This window comes from Scylla paramamosain, chromosome 42 (genome assembly GCF_035594125.1).
Source record: "Scylla paramamosain isolate STU-SP2022 chromosome 42, ASM3559412v1, whole genome shotgun sequence".
NCBI lineage: Eukaryota > Metazoa > Arthropoda > Malacostraca > Decapoda > Portunidae > Scylla > Scylla paramamosain.
Genome location: NC_087192.1, coordinates 1,910,001 through 1,922,354, shown reverse-complemented (window position 1 = coordinate 1,922,354; position 12,354 = coordinate 1,910,001). Strand labels below are relative to the sequence as shown.

The following is a 12,354-nucleotide window of genomic DNA, read 5'->3' as shown; positions in this document are numbered from 1 at the left end:
TCTGTTATTTCTTTCACCAAATTTCTCCCTTCTTGCACTTCCGCGATCCATCACTCGTGTCAGTCGTTGTCTCTCTTCTCTTTCCCTTATTGATCTGTTGAGGATTTTCTCTTCCTTGACACACCGAAGATTGATACACACTTTTTCTGATATGTCGTATCCCTCGCTAATATTTCCTTCTTCATCACTTCAATGGCCTTGTTAAGTTGAATTCCGAAAGTTGTTTCCCTTCAAATTTTCTGATGCTATTTTTTTTCCTTCTTGCTGTTCATTTTTTCCATTTCTTTTCTTTCTCTGTTATATTAAAGTAATTTTCTTGGTTAGTGTTCATTATTGATTCCTGGTATTCTCTCTCTCTCTCTCTCTCTCTCTCTCTCTCTCTCTCTCTCTCTCTCTCTCTCTCTCTCTCTCTCTCTCTCTCTCTCTCTCTCTCACACACACACAGACACACACACTCACTCAAATCATTGCACTTCCTATCTAGTAATGTGTTGTGCTTGTATTGTCCTTGTGTAATCTTCCACAGCTTTTGTGTCTCTGTTCTTCCTCTCCAGCAGCTCAGTTTTTTTTTTTTTTCTCTCTCCACGTGAGACATCATATTTACTAATTTCCCTATTTTTTTTTCCATAATTATAAATCTTTCCACATCACATCAGCTTTTTCGTGAGTTTGCTGTCGTTCTGTAAATCCGATAAATTACCAGCTTGTCATCTATATAGACTCAGTTCCATATTATCCTGTTCCTGTCCTCCTTCTTGCTGTGGAGACGGGAGAGCTTGTGATACATAGATCCTGTCTGATTTTTGTTTACAAGAGATTATATAAGAAAAAATACAGTGTAGTTTGTAATGTGTGTGTGTGTGTGTGTGTGTGTGTTTGCAACAGTTTTTATGAGGACAATCTGAATGGACAGCAGAAATGATGCTATACTGCAGCACTATTTGCTAATAATTGGTTCCATACAAATTACAGTGTTACTGACATTGCATCTGGTTTTTGCTAGTGATGGGTCCGGAGACCATAGTGTTGTGTCGCAGATATTTGAGTTTGTTTATGTACTGCCATAGTCTTTAAGAGTGTACACAGCAGTGTTAGACCCGCGCTGGCAAGACCATTACTTTTCTGCCCTCTCAGGAAGGGGAAGGGTAACCCCTGCGAGATGGTAACGAAACTCAAGATGTAAAAATGATCACTCTTCATTTCTGTTTCGGTTATCCGCCCTTATACCACGTGCATATTAGTGAATGGACAGGATGTCTAAACTGCAATGATTACCCAATTAGGTGAAGTTATTTTACAAGGAGGAGGCTTGAATCAGAGAGATTAGTTGAAGAAAAAGAATAACGAAGACCACAGAAGCCGGAAGCAAATGCGTTTCAAGCTGAGAACAGGACAAGGAGTCAGAGCATTCCTGAAGCATTGTCAGGTCCTGCACAAGACAAATAAACCCTATACATTTTTTTTTCTTCGTGGCTCATGACTTAGTTTAAACGCACTGATATTGACAGCTGGAGACAAGGATTCCAGAGAATTGCATGCATCGCGTATTATGGGCGCTCTAAATGTTATGTAAGTGCCATGCCTTGACGTTTCCTAATTATAATGAAACTTCACGAATCTTTGATTTGCTCACTACATTATGTCTTACATTTCAATACTGTTATAATTGGAAATATTATATATGTGCCATGTCTTCATACTTTTATATCTAGTTAATGAAATTGTTCATACAATGGAGTCAGTAGTTCACTAAATTTGTTGTATGTTCATTTGAATGTTGTCAGTATTTCCAAATATTGCATGCCATGTTTCCAATTTTTTTTCTGTAGTTATTGGAACTGTACAAACACATTTTTATAATTTTCCTTTATAAACTTTTCCCTTCGCTCCTTTTGAAACAAATGTTTATCAAAATGTCTCGTGGCTGTATTACGAGTATTTGTTGCATTCGTTTTGATCTAAACAAAGATCTTTGTTTTCGTAAACAGTGCTAACATATACTGTAAAAAAAAAAATTAAAAAATAATTTCATATCAACACAATTAGAGGCGTGGGAAAGCGTGTGGATATGTTAGAAGTAAAAAAAAAAAAAAAAAAAAAAAAAAGGGTGGGGGACGTCACTGCTATACATGAAAGACAGGAAGCTGCAGTAGAAAGATTTAGAGCAATACTGTGATCTGCGCTGTAGATATGTAGAAAGGGCTTCACGAGACATCACCGTGCTTTAGTGCAGCTACATCACACTGTAGTGCCAGTGAAAGGAATGGCAAGGGATAAAATAAGGCATATTGACTACAAGTAAGGTGTCCCTCCAACCTTTGAGATTACCAAGTATGTATATAGCCCAGTGCGTGAATGTCAACGTCCACATGATGCTTTGGAAGCCGAACGGTTCAGGGATACGGCCCGCTGCTCCGCAACCCAAAGTGACGGATCTTTCTTAAGAGTGAATCTGCCTCGCATGCAGAGGATTGCTGTCACATCTAGAGTAGTGGCACACATGCGAAACTGTCCTGGAGGCGAGCTTTTCAGTTTGCTTGGGTGTGCGAGACGCGGCGATAGTAATGTGGCTTTCCTTTTTTTTCTTTCCAGGAAGGGCAGGAACTCACTTGCGTCTATTGCGATGTTAATTAAGAGCTTAATGAGTGGCGTTAGATTTAACGTGGAAATTCCCTTCACCATTAATTTTCAAGGAAGTGTTCGTAAGGTGAGATTTGCTGCGCATGCGGAGATGTTCAGGGTAATGATAGGAGGCTACTTCCATGACGACCGTATATGTGTGTGTCTGACTGATGTCTGTGGTGCTTCCTGCTGAGATAGAGAGAGAGAGAGAGAGAGAGAGAGAGAGAGAGAGAGAGAGAGAGAGAGAGAGAGAGAGAGAGAGAGAGAGAGAAGGGTAGGGGGTGGGATTGGGTGGTAGGGTACGGGAGGGATGGCGAGGCTGGCGAAGGAAGAGTGTGACAGACAGATCGGTGACGTGAACAGTCTCGGGCGGGCGTCCGCAGCGTCTCTCCTCCTCGCTCGCCTCGCCGCCTCCACGCTGCAGTCCGCCCCTCTTCCTCCTTTACCTCCTTCACCTCCCATTACAGCACCACTTTACGTGTACGGGTCTCCCTCCTTCTCTTCCTTCCCTTTCTGTCCTCCACGCCCTTACATGCTCACCTCACCAGCCTCCTTCTGCCCCTTCAACGTGTGGTGTAACCTCCCGGTGGCCTGCCTCCCTGGCCACCTGATGATTTCTTGCGTGACCTGCCCTTAGTAACCTCGTGGTTGAGTGATGACAGTGCAACCTTCTGGTGACCACGTGATCTGATATTCACTTGAAGTGGTGACCCCCACGTGGTCCCTTGTGATTGGTGACCACTGTGACCTGCTACTGGTAATCCACGCTGCTTCCTGGTAACTCGTGTATCCTGGTGATGATGACCTGGTACGTGAGTTCTGATGAGCTGCACGTGGGTTCCTCCAGGTGACATGCACGTGGTTCTCTTCTGGTGACGTACATGTGGCCTTCTTGTAGTGACCTGCACGTCTCCTCCTCTTGATGACCTGCAGATGACACAGGTGACCTGCACGTGGACCCTCCTGCTGACCGGTGACCTACTCATAGCCCTCGCTTGGTGAGCTGCACGTGGTATTCTCTTGGTGACCTGCACGTGGACTTCTAGTGAACTTGCACGTGGCCGCCTCCTGCACGTGAGTCCCAGTAGCCTGCACGTGGCCTTCGCTTGGTGACCTGCACGTGGCCTTTGTTTGGTGACCTGCGCGTGAGTCCCGGTGAGCTGCACGTGACCCTCCATAGTGACCTGCGCTCGAGTCCTGGTGACCTGCACGTGGCCTCCTGGTGACCTGCACGTGGCTTCCTCCTAGTGACCTACACGTTCCATCCTCTTGGTGACCTGCACGTGTTTCCTCCTGGTGACCTGCGCGATGACTGACACTGAATTGTAAGTAGCATGTGTGTGTGTGTGTGTGTGTGTGTGTGTGTGTGTGTGTGTGTGTGTGTGTGTGTGTGTGTGTGTGTGTGTGTGTGAGAGAGAGAGAGAGAGAGAGAGAGAGAGAGAGAGAGAGAGAGAGAGAGAGAGAGAGAGAGAGAGAGAGAGAGAGAGAGAGTTTACATTGTAATAGTTTTCAATATTCTGATTAATTTATGCATATTGAAATTTCATATTGTCACAAACAGTTTATTTATTTGCTCACACTTCTCTTCTTTTCTTGTTTTGAAATATTCGTTTTGAAATAGTTATCCTTTTTTCTTTCCTCCCCTTTATTTCTTTCTATCTGTCATTCTTTTCCTTCTTTCCTTTGTTCTTTTTTCTTCTTGTTGTTCTTGTTCTTTTTTTCTTCTCTCTCTCTCTCTCTCTCTCTCTCTATGTTTGTTCATCTATTTATCGAACTATCTGCCTATTTGTCTATCTATTTATCTATCTATCTATATCTATCTATCTATCTATCTGTCTATCTATTCTTTATACTGCAGGAGGGTCGTGGAAGATTACCGTAGTGTTCTTAGGTTTTGTTTTTATTTTCACTGTCCCGCCGGTACTGCAGCTGGAGGGGCACTGGTGCGGCTTAACGTGAAGTGTGTGGGCGAGGACAAGGGCTGGAATGTGGGTAGAGATTTTTTTTTTTTTTTATTATGTTGGAGTGGATTATGTTCTAGGGCAAAAAAATAAGATAAAGTGAAAAAAAAAAAGAAAAAAAAAAAGCCCACTGAAGGTGCTAGTCATAGGAAGGAGGAAATATAGGAACAGTAGGGAGTGAGAGAAAGAGAGAGGAGGGGAGACATGTAGATAGCAAGATCAGAAGAGCAGTTAGCATGAAAGTAGCAATGGGAGATAGCAACAGTGGGGCGATGAGAGAGAGGCTGAAGAGAGTCAGTTAGAGGAGTTGATAAGACAAAATATTTCTGATTCCATCCTGTTCAAAAGAGTGGTATAGGTGAACCCCTCCCATACATGTGAAACGTACTCCATACATGGACGGATAAGGCCCCTGTACAGAGTTAGCAGCTGGGGGGGTGTTGAGAAAAACTGACGGAGGCGACTCAGAACACCTAACTTCATAGAAGCTGTTTTAGTGAAAGACAGGATGTGAAGTTTCCTGTTTAGATTAATAGTATAGGACAGACCGAGGATGTTCAATGTCGAAGAGGGGGACAGTTGAGTGTTATTAAAGAAGAGGGGATATTCAACTTGAAGGTTGTTTCGAGTTGATAGAAAAATTGTTTCTGAGGCACTGAACAACATTTTGTTTGTTTTACCCTGTTAGAAATTTTAGAAAAATCTGAAGTCAGGCGTTCTGTGGCTTCCCTACGTGAGTGATTTAATTGACAAATGGTTGGAAGCATAAAAAGAAAGCGAAAAAAATGCAGAGTGGTATTATCAATAATTTTTGCTTGGAAGATCATTGATGAATAATAGGAAAACAATGGGTGACAGGACAGAACCTTGAGGAACACCACTGTTAATAGACTTAGGAGAAGAACAATGAACGTCTACCACAACAGCAGTAGAACGGTCAAAAAGTAAATTTGAGATGAAGTCAGAGAAAGAAGAAAAAAATAGAAGTCGTAGAAAGGTAGATTGGAAATTCAAGTTTTACGTCAGACGCTATCAAATACTTGCGATATCTAGTGCAACAGCAAAACTTTCGCCAAAAACCCTAAAAGATGAGTACTTATACCATTTTTGGTGCTGAAAATCCAAACAATGAAGGACACGTGTAATGTTTTCAGTCTTATACTAAGTTAATAATGTTTCTTAAGTACGTACAAAGTTAATAATGTTTCTTTCTCCTCCTTCCCTTCCACTCTCCTCGTCCGCGTCATCGTTCTCCTCACCCTTCACATCAGGACCATTCGGTACTCGCCTCCTCCTCTGGTAAGTGGCAAGATATTGTCTGCTACTGCTGGTGTTGTTGCTCGTTCTCTCTTCCTCTGTTCCTTCTTCTTCTCATCTTTCTTCTTTTTCATCACCTCCTCCTCCTCCTCCTTCTCTTTGCTGTACTATCCTGTCTCCTTACTAAATAGTCGTGCAAAGACGTAACATTTCTTTGTTGTTTGGTTGTCCTGTGTAATTCTTCTCCCTGTGCTTTTTTGACTACTACTACTACTACTACTACTACTACTTTCTCTCTCTCTCTCTCTCTCTCTCTCTCTCTCTCTCTCTCTCTCTCTCTCTCTCTCTCTCTCTCTCTCTCTCTCTCTCTCCCGAGTTTTAATATGTGTGTGTTGACTTAACTAGTAGTACGTGGTATCCTATTTATTTATTTATTTGTTTAGTTTATTTATTCATTTATTCATTTTAAGTGAGAGGGACGCTAGTCAAGAGCGACAAAATAGCATGAAAAAAGTCCCACTGAGGATGTTAGTTCCCTAAGAGTATTGTTCAGTCACTCACTTCAGTCACTCACTAGCAATAAAGTAGCTGGGTCATATTCCTCCGTGTCTGCCTTCGTCGTCTCTTCACCACTTCGAGTATCGCACCAGGTGACTCCTCGCTTACCTCTCCTTCTTATGTTAGTGGTTCTGGTTTCATTAATCTCATATTAGATCAAAACTCTTTCTGTTTTCTTAAACTAGCTATGTAAACCTAGTAGGAATGCATCATCTCATGGACTAACTTACAGTATTACAGTTCGGGAGCGTGGCATTCCTTTCCAACCGGGGCCGACAGGGCTTTTAGAGTGTGAATAATACATGTGTGTGTGTGTGTGTGTGTGTGTGTGTGTGTGTGTGTGTATGGTGTTTTGTTTGCACCACCTCGTGTAGGATTGCCGGCCTAGTATATAGATAGATAGATAGATAGATAGATAGATAGATAGATAGAAAGATAGATAGTTAAATAGATAGATAGATAGATAGATAGATAGATAGATAAATAAGTACCTATATAACCACATATTCCCATATTAATTCGGTATAATATATGTATAAATGGAAAAGGAAACAAGAATAAAGGTGAGCCTCGGAGAACTTAACCATTGCCTTCAACAGCGAGAAAGCCTCACTCGTCCTCTATAAAAAGGAATTTCACTCCCCTACCTCACAAAAAAAATGTATTATTTAATGCCTTTCATTCCTGTTCATTCTTTCAAAGTTTCCATATTATCACATTAAATAGCTCCTAATTAAAGTATTTGTTTGTTATTTATTCATTTATTTGTTTAATATATTCATTTATTTCGCTTCTAAATGGTTCTTAATCGGAGTATTTATCTATTTGTTTATATGTAATCTGATCTGTTGTCTGTCTTGAATATCTCGTTGTTCTAGTATGAAATTCCTATATATTTGTGACATATGGGCCGTATTTCTAGTCTGCATCCACTAATGGTCGCTTCGTTTAGTCCTATTTCATCATTTCCAAAAGTTGATAATTTCTCCCAGTACAGATGGCTGCTTACCGTCACAAAATGAGCCAATCTCCTTCCAGCAGCTCTGTACTTGTAACTTGCATCCTGTATTAGTCAAGAACATTCAAACGTACGAGTATCTTTCTTTATCTTCTCATGTAATGAAAGCTAAGAGAGTTTGAAGCACCCCTCGAGTCAGCACAAAATGCTTAAACAAGGCCTTGACGAGAGTCCAGAGAGAGGAATTAATTTACAACACACATGATATAGTTTACATCGAGAGGAATGAGAGGACTGGGTACACCCCCCCCCCTCCTTCCCTCTCTCTCCCCTTCCTCTTTAGTACACTCCCTCTTCCCTCTCTCCCTTTCCGCTGTATTACATTCCTCCATCCCTCCCTCCCTCCCTTTCCTCCCTTTCCTCCCTTTCCTTTGTAATACATTCCCTCCCTCCCTCCGCCTCTCTCCCTTTCCTCTGTAGTTCACTCCCTTATCCTCCCCCTTCCACCTCCCTCCCCTTCCTCTGTAGAACACTCCCCTCCTCTGCAATATTTATATTCCAAGAGTGGGACAAGTCTAGCCACTTTAAGAATTGTCATCCTGTCTACGCCTTTTTTTTCTTCTTTTTTTTTTTAACGCCCTGGACTGTTACTTTCAAAGACAGCGGAGATTCGGACTCTCTTGACCAGTTTTTTTCTTTTCTTTTCCAGTAATTTTTCTTTTTTTTTTTTAATTATGTAGGAGGGGCTCTGGCTAAAGTCAACAAAAAGAAAAAAAAGAAAAAAAGTCCACTGAAGGTGACAGTCCCTAAAGAGTATAGTCAAAAGGCTTATCAGAATTATGAGAAGGTGGTCTCATCGTTGAATGTTGCCACACCCAATAAGTGTCAGATCATACAATTGAAAAGAGGAAGGGAGGCAGAATAACGGTTTGTAATTTTAGATAACACTCTATGTGATGAAGCAGTTTACGTGGAAGGAAATGAGGCAGGATGTGAAAAATGAGTTGAAATTTTTAAAATGAGATTGTTTTTGTGTTAAGAGTCGTCGAATGTAACACACTAAGGAACTTTATCTATCTAATTTGTTTTGGAAACTATTGTGTTACCTAACTGAAGTGGAAAATGTAGTTTGTTTTTGCTTGGAAATAAAATAAAGTGAGTTTTATCAGGAGCGGGTTTTGGCAATAGGAATATGAAGTTAAATTGCTGCACATTTGAGAACCAGACAGGAATACTTAGACCAATAAGCGCATGAGACCATCAGGCAGGGACATTGTTGCCATCCATGCTTGTCTTCACATGGCATGATAGACCGACCTTCACCTCTCACTATCTTTTTCTCTTTCTGTGTCTGTCTAGCATGATAACTTCTTCACTCTCACCATCTTTTCCTGCCCGTATGTCTGTCTGTCTGTCTGTCTGTCTGGCATTATATCTGCAACAGAGTGACAGACAGACAATAGATAATATTGTAATAGCATCAGCATTTCCATCAGAGGATTAGACTAGGTTAAGTTAAGGTTAGGTTTAGATTAATTAAGCTCATTAATTTTTGTGGTATTTTTTTCATTGTGTACATCATGAATGAGAAAAAACAACAACATATTTTTGCTCAGAAATACAGTGGGCGCCAAAAAAGATAACAAAATTCTTAGTCGGTTTCAGCGAGCGCGCTATCTAACTAGTTTGATCCAACACATCAACTGTTTTATTATAGATTTGACAGATGAGTGATAAGGAGATGTTTTCACGCGTGCATTCCCGAGTTGCCTTCCAGAAGTCACTGTTACATATATTTACGTTTCACCTCCTAATGGCTACCAAACCACTCATTACTGGTGACGAAATAGTGTTTGTGGTTGCCTTGTGCCTAGGAAGAAATGGAAATGTCTCGAAATTAGTAGATTAAGGATATTTCCATAAAACCCGTGACACTCAAGACAGTCCATACTACAAGAATCAGGGACCAGGGAGAATCAAGACCACGGAGAATATGTGGTAGAGTTCTCATGCCTTGACTGAGACGCAAACACTTTCACCATCCCAGGACGACCACGAGGAGGACAGCCAGAGCGACCTCTCCGCCTCGGCCACAGAAACCTCCTCCCTGGTGACAGTGCGCGCCGGTTGCTGCAGTTTCAACCCCGTGAGCAGGACGGGCAAGCGATGGCACCAGCTGCAGATGGTGACGCTGCCCTTCATCCCCATCGCCGCCCTCATCATCCAGAACTGCATCCTCGTGGCCAACGTCGTCACCCACCAGAACGAGATTAACACTCTTGGCAAGCAGGTGAGAGAGAGAGAGAGAGAGAGAGAGAGAGAGAGAGAGAGAGAGAGAGAGAGAGAGAGAGAGAGAGAGAGAGATGAAACAGTAAGCTAGGTGAAGATAGCTAAGCATACCTGTAGCATCTTTATCTTGACAGTGACGAGGTTAGCAAAAGAATGGCAAAGAGAAAGAGTGAAGAGGTCGAGAAAAAGAGAAAGATTAGGAAGAAAAGGAAAATAGAGAACTGAAATAGCTGCAGGCGGAGGAAGAGGAGGAAACAGTGATGGAGTATCAGCTAGTCTAAAAGAACACCGTAGAAAAAAAGTTCTGGTTAATATGCTGATGTATACAAAGAAATGTAACATGATAGTGACCAGTTAAGTTCACTCAAGGTCTATCCAGAACACGGGATCAGCGAATGCGCGAACAGCATGCTAGATGTACGGTTCGATGCCTCATTTGCACCCCGCCGTCACGGTGTAAGCATCTCCTTGTTGCTCTGAGGATGAATTCGGTTGATGGTATATTCGGCTCACGGTTTCTTGGGATGGTTTAAATGCTCAGATACATTATTGTCGTGTCTAATGCTATTCTTATATTTTACGTGATCTTCATTGCCTCAATAAAATCTTCTTTTGGTTTCCAATGGACCACACTCGACAAGGGACGAATTCGCTTGTAAGCACTAACCTCTGCTCTTTCGCCATGTTTAAGGCCAGATTGTTGAAACATTCCTTTCCTCCCCTTCCCTTCCCTGGACTTCTGGACAAACCTCGAGTGAACCAGCACCGGCAGGGAAGATAAAAAAAAAAAAAAAATGAGGATGATGAGGGAGTGGTGACAACGGTAAGAGATTTACTTGGAAGCGTAAGGAAAAATAATACGATACTGGCAGCGTGTACTTGAGAGATGATCAGTAAGAGTAAGGGCAGAATTCTGAAACGTTACCATACCTTGCCTGCTTTCAATAGGCTCTAGCGGAAGTCGTTTTTGGAGGTTTTCTGGGCTGTTTTCTTAAGCTTTTAGTGATATTTTAACGAGTATTCCCAAGCATCAATGGTAAAACATCCATGGAAACCGGCTGTAGAAGTTAATGAAGATTTCCAGGGCTGTTTTTATGATGTTAGCGATAGTTTAACGAGTATTTATATCATGAATGGCAAAAACATCTATGAAAACAGGCTTTGTGGAAGTTAGTAAGATTTTCAGGGATGATTTTATTCCAATGACAGTTTATGGAGTTTTCTATATCTGCGATGAAAGAAAAAAAAAAAAAAACATGAAAAATTGGTTTTAGTAGAAATTATTAGTTTTCAAGAACGTTTCATGATGCCAGTGACAGTTTGAGGATTTTTTTATTTTATCATAAACAGGAAACAGTTTTTATCTTAAACATGAAAACTTGCTCTCTTGGAAATTATTAGGCTTTTTAAGGATAATCCCATAATTCTAGTGATAGTTTAACAAGTAATATCCATCATCAATAGCAAAAACACTAATTAAAACGAGATTAATGTTCTCTGTAACCTTTGGAAATAGTGTTAGGAGAGAGCGAAGTGTGTGTGTGTGTGTGTGTGTGTGTGTGTGTGTGTGTGCGAAGAAGTGTGGCCTAGGCTGCAGGGTGGTGGTGCCTGATCGTGGTGGTGGTGTGTGGCGCAGGTGGACGGCACGGTGGAGCTGGGCATGCTGCTGACGGCGTTGCAGCTGGAGAGGGCAGAGGTGGCCTATTTCATCTTCTCCAACGGGACTAAGCTCAGGTGTGGCCAGGTGTTGTGGTGTGTTGTGGTGTGTTGTTATTGTGGTGGTGCTGGTGGTGGTGGTATTGGTGTTAGTCTTGTTATTAGTGTTGTTTTCGTTATATAGACCTTCTTGTATGTGCATTATTATTATTATTATTATTATTATTATTATTATTATTATTATTATTATTATTGTAGTAGTAGTAGTAGTAGTAATAGTAGTAGTAGTAGTAGTAGTACTAGTAGTAGTAGTTGTTGTTGTTTGACAGGTAGAAACGGCATTATTCGTATCAGCAATGAGAAGTTCCTTAACGTGACATTGTTTGTTGACAGAAAAGCAAAAATTCTCTGAGTGCTCCTGACAGACTGTAACAGACCCAATGAAAAAAAAAAAAAAATCTTTGAAACACTGAAGTCCGTGAAATCCCGAAACTTTCTTTTTAGTTACTGCTGGCCAGTGCCCCTCTTACATGAAAAAAGAAAAAAAAGAAAAAAAAATCTAGTGCCTGGCAACTGAAGAGGGGTGTTTTAAATCACGTTAACGGCCACTAGCAGCAGCGAGGTCCTAGCGCGGGATGTGAATCGGCTCAAAGGAGAATTAATGAAAAGAGGGAAGAGAGGAGGGAGATGGCTGGCCAACACGCCCCGGGGTTTGGTTCATCTAAATATTTATGAACTTTCTTCTCTGTTAGCTGCTGGTGCCGGTGAGCTTAGCTGTGTATTTATGATCGCCGTAATTGTTGTCTTGGGAAAAAGTGTGATGACAAGGACAAGGAATACTGAAAACGAATTGAGTGATGTGTGTGAGTTGTGTTTTTCATGTGCTTCTTTATTCAAGACTGGATACGAGTCACTGATACTCAGATAGTGAATACAAGTGGCCAAAACAAGCAGTGAATGTAGGACAAAGACAACCGCTTAAATGACGGACTCAGTAGTGCAGCGGTCAGTGCCAGTGTCTTGCCCTCATACAGTTTTGTGATGGAATGATAG

General features: G+C 41.5%; 1 protein-coding gene across 1 annotated transcript in view; it reads left to right on the top strand.

The window, feature by feature from the left end:
- Positions 1–9,141: 9,141 nt before the first annotated feature.
- Positions 9,142–12,354, top strand: part of LOC135093279 (uncharacterized) — a 46,678-nt gene continuing 43,465 nt past the window's right edge. Inside the window, exons 1-2 of the mRNA XM_063992400.1 lie at positions 9,142–9,646; positions 11,282–11,379. Of these exons, the coding sequence (XP_063848470.1) occupies positions 9,539–9,646; positions 11,282–11,379 (206 nt within the window). The 5' untranslated portion in view covers positions 9,142–9,538. The remainder of the gene's footprint in view (positions 9,647–11,281; positions 11,380–12,354) is intronic.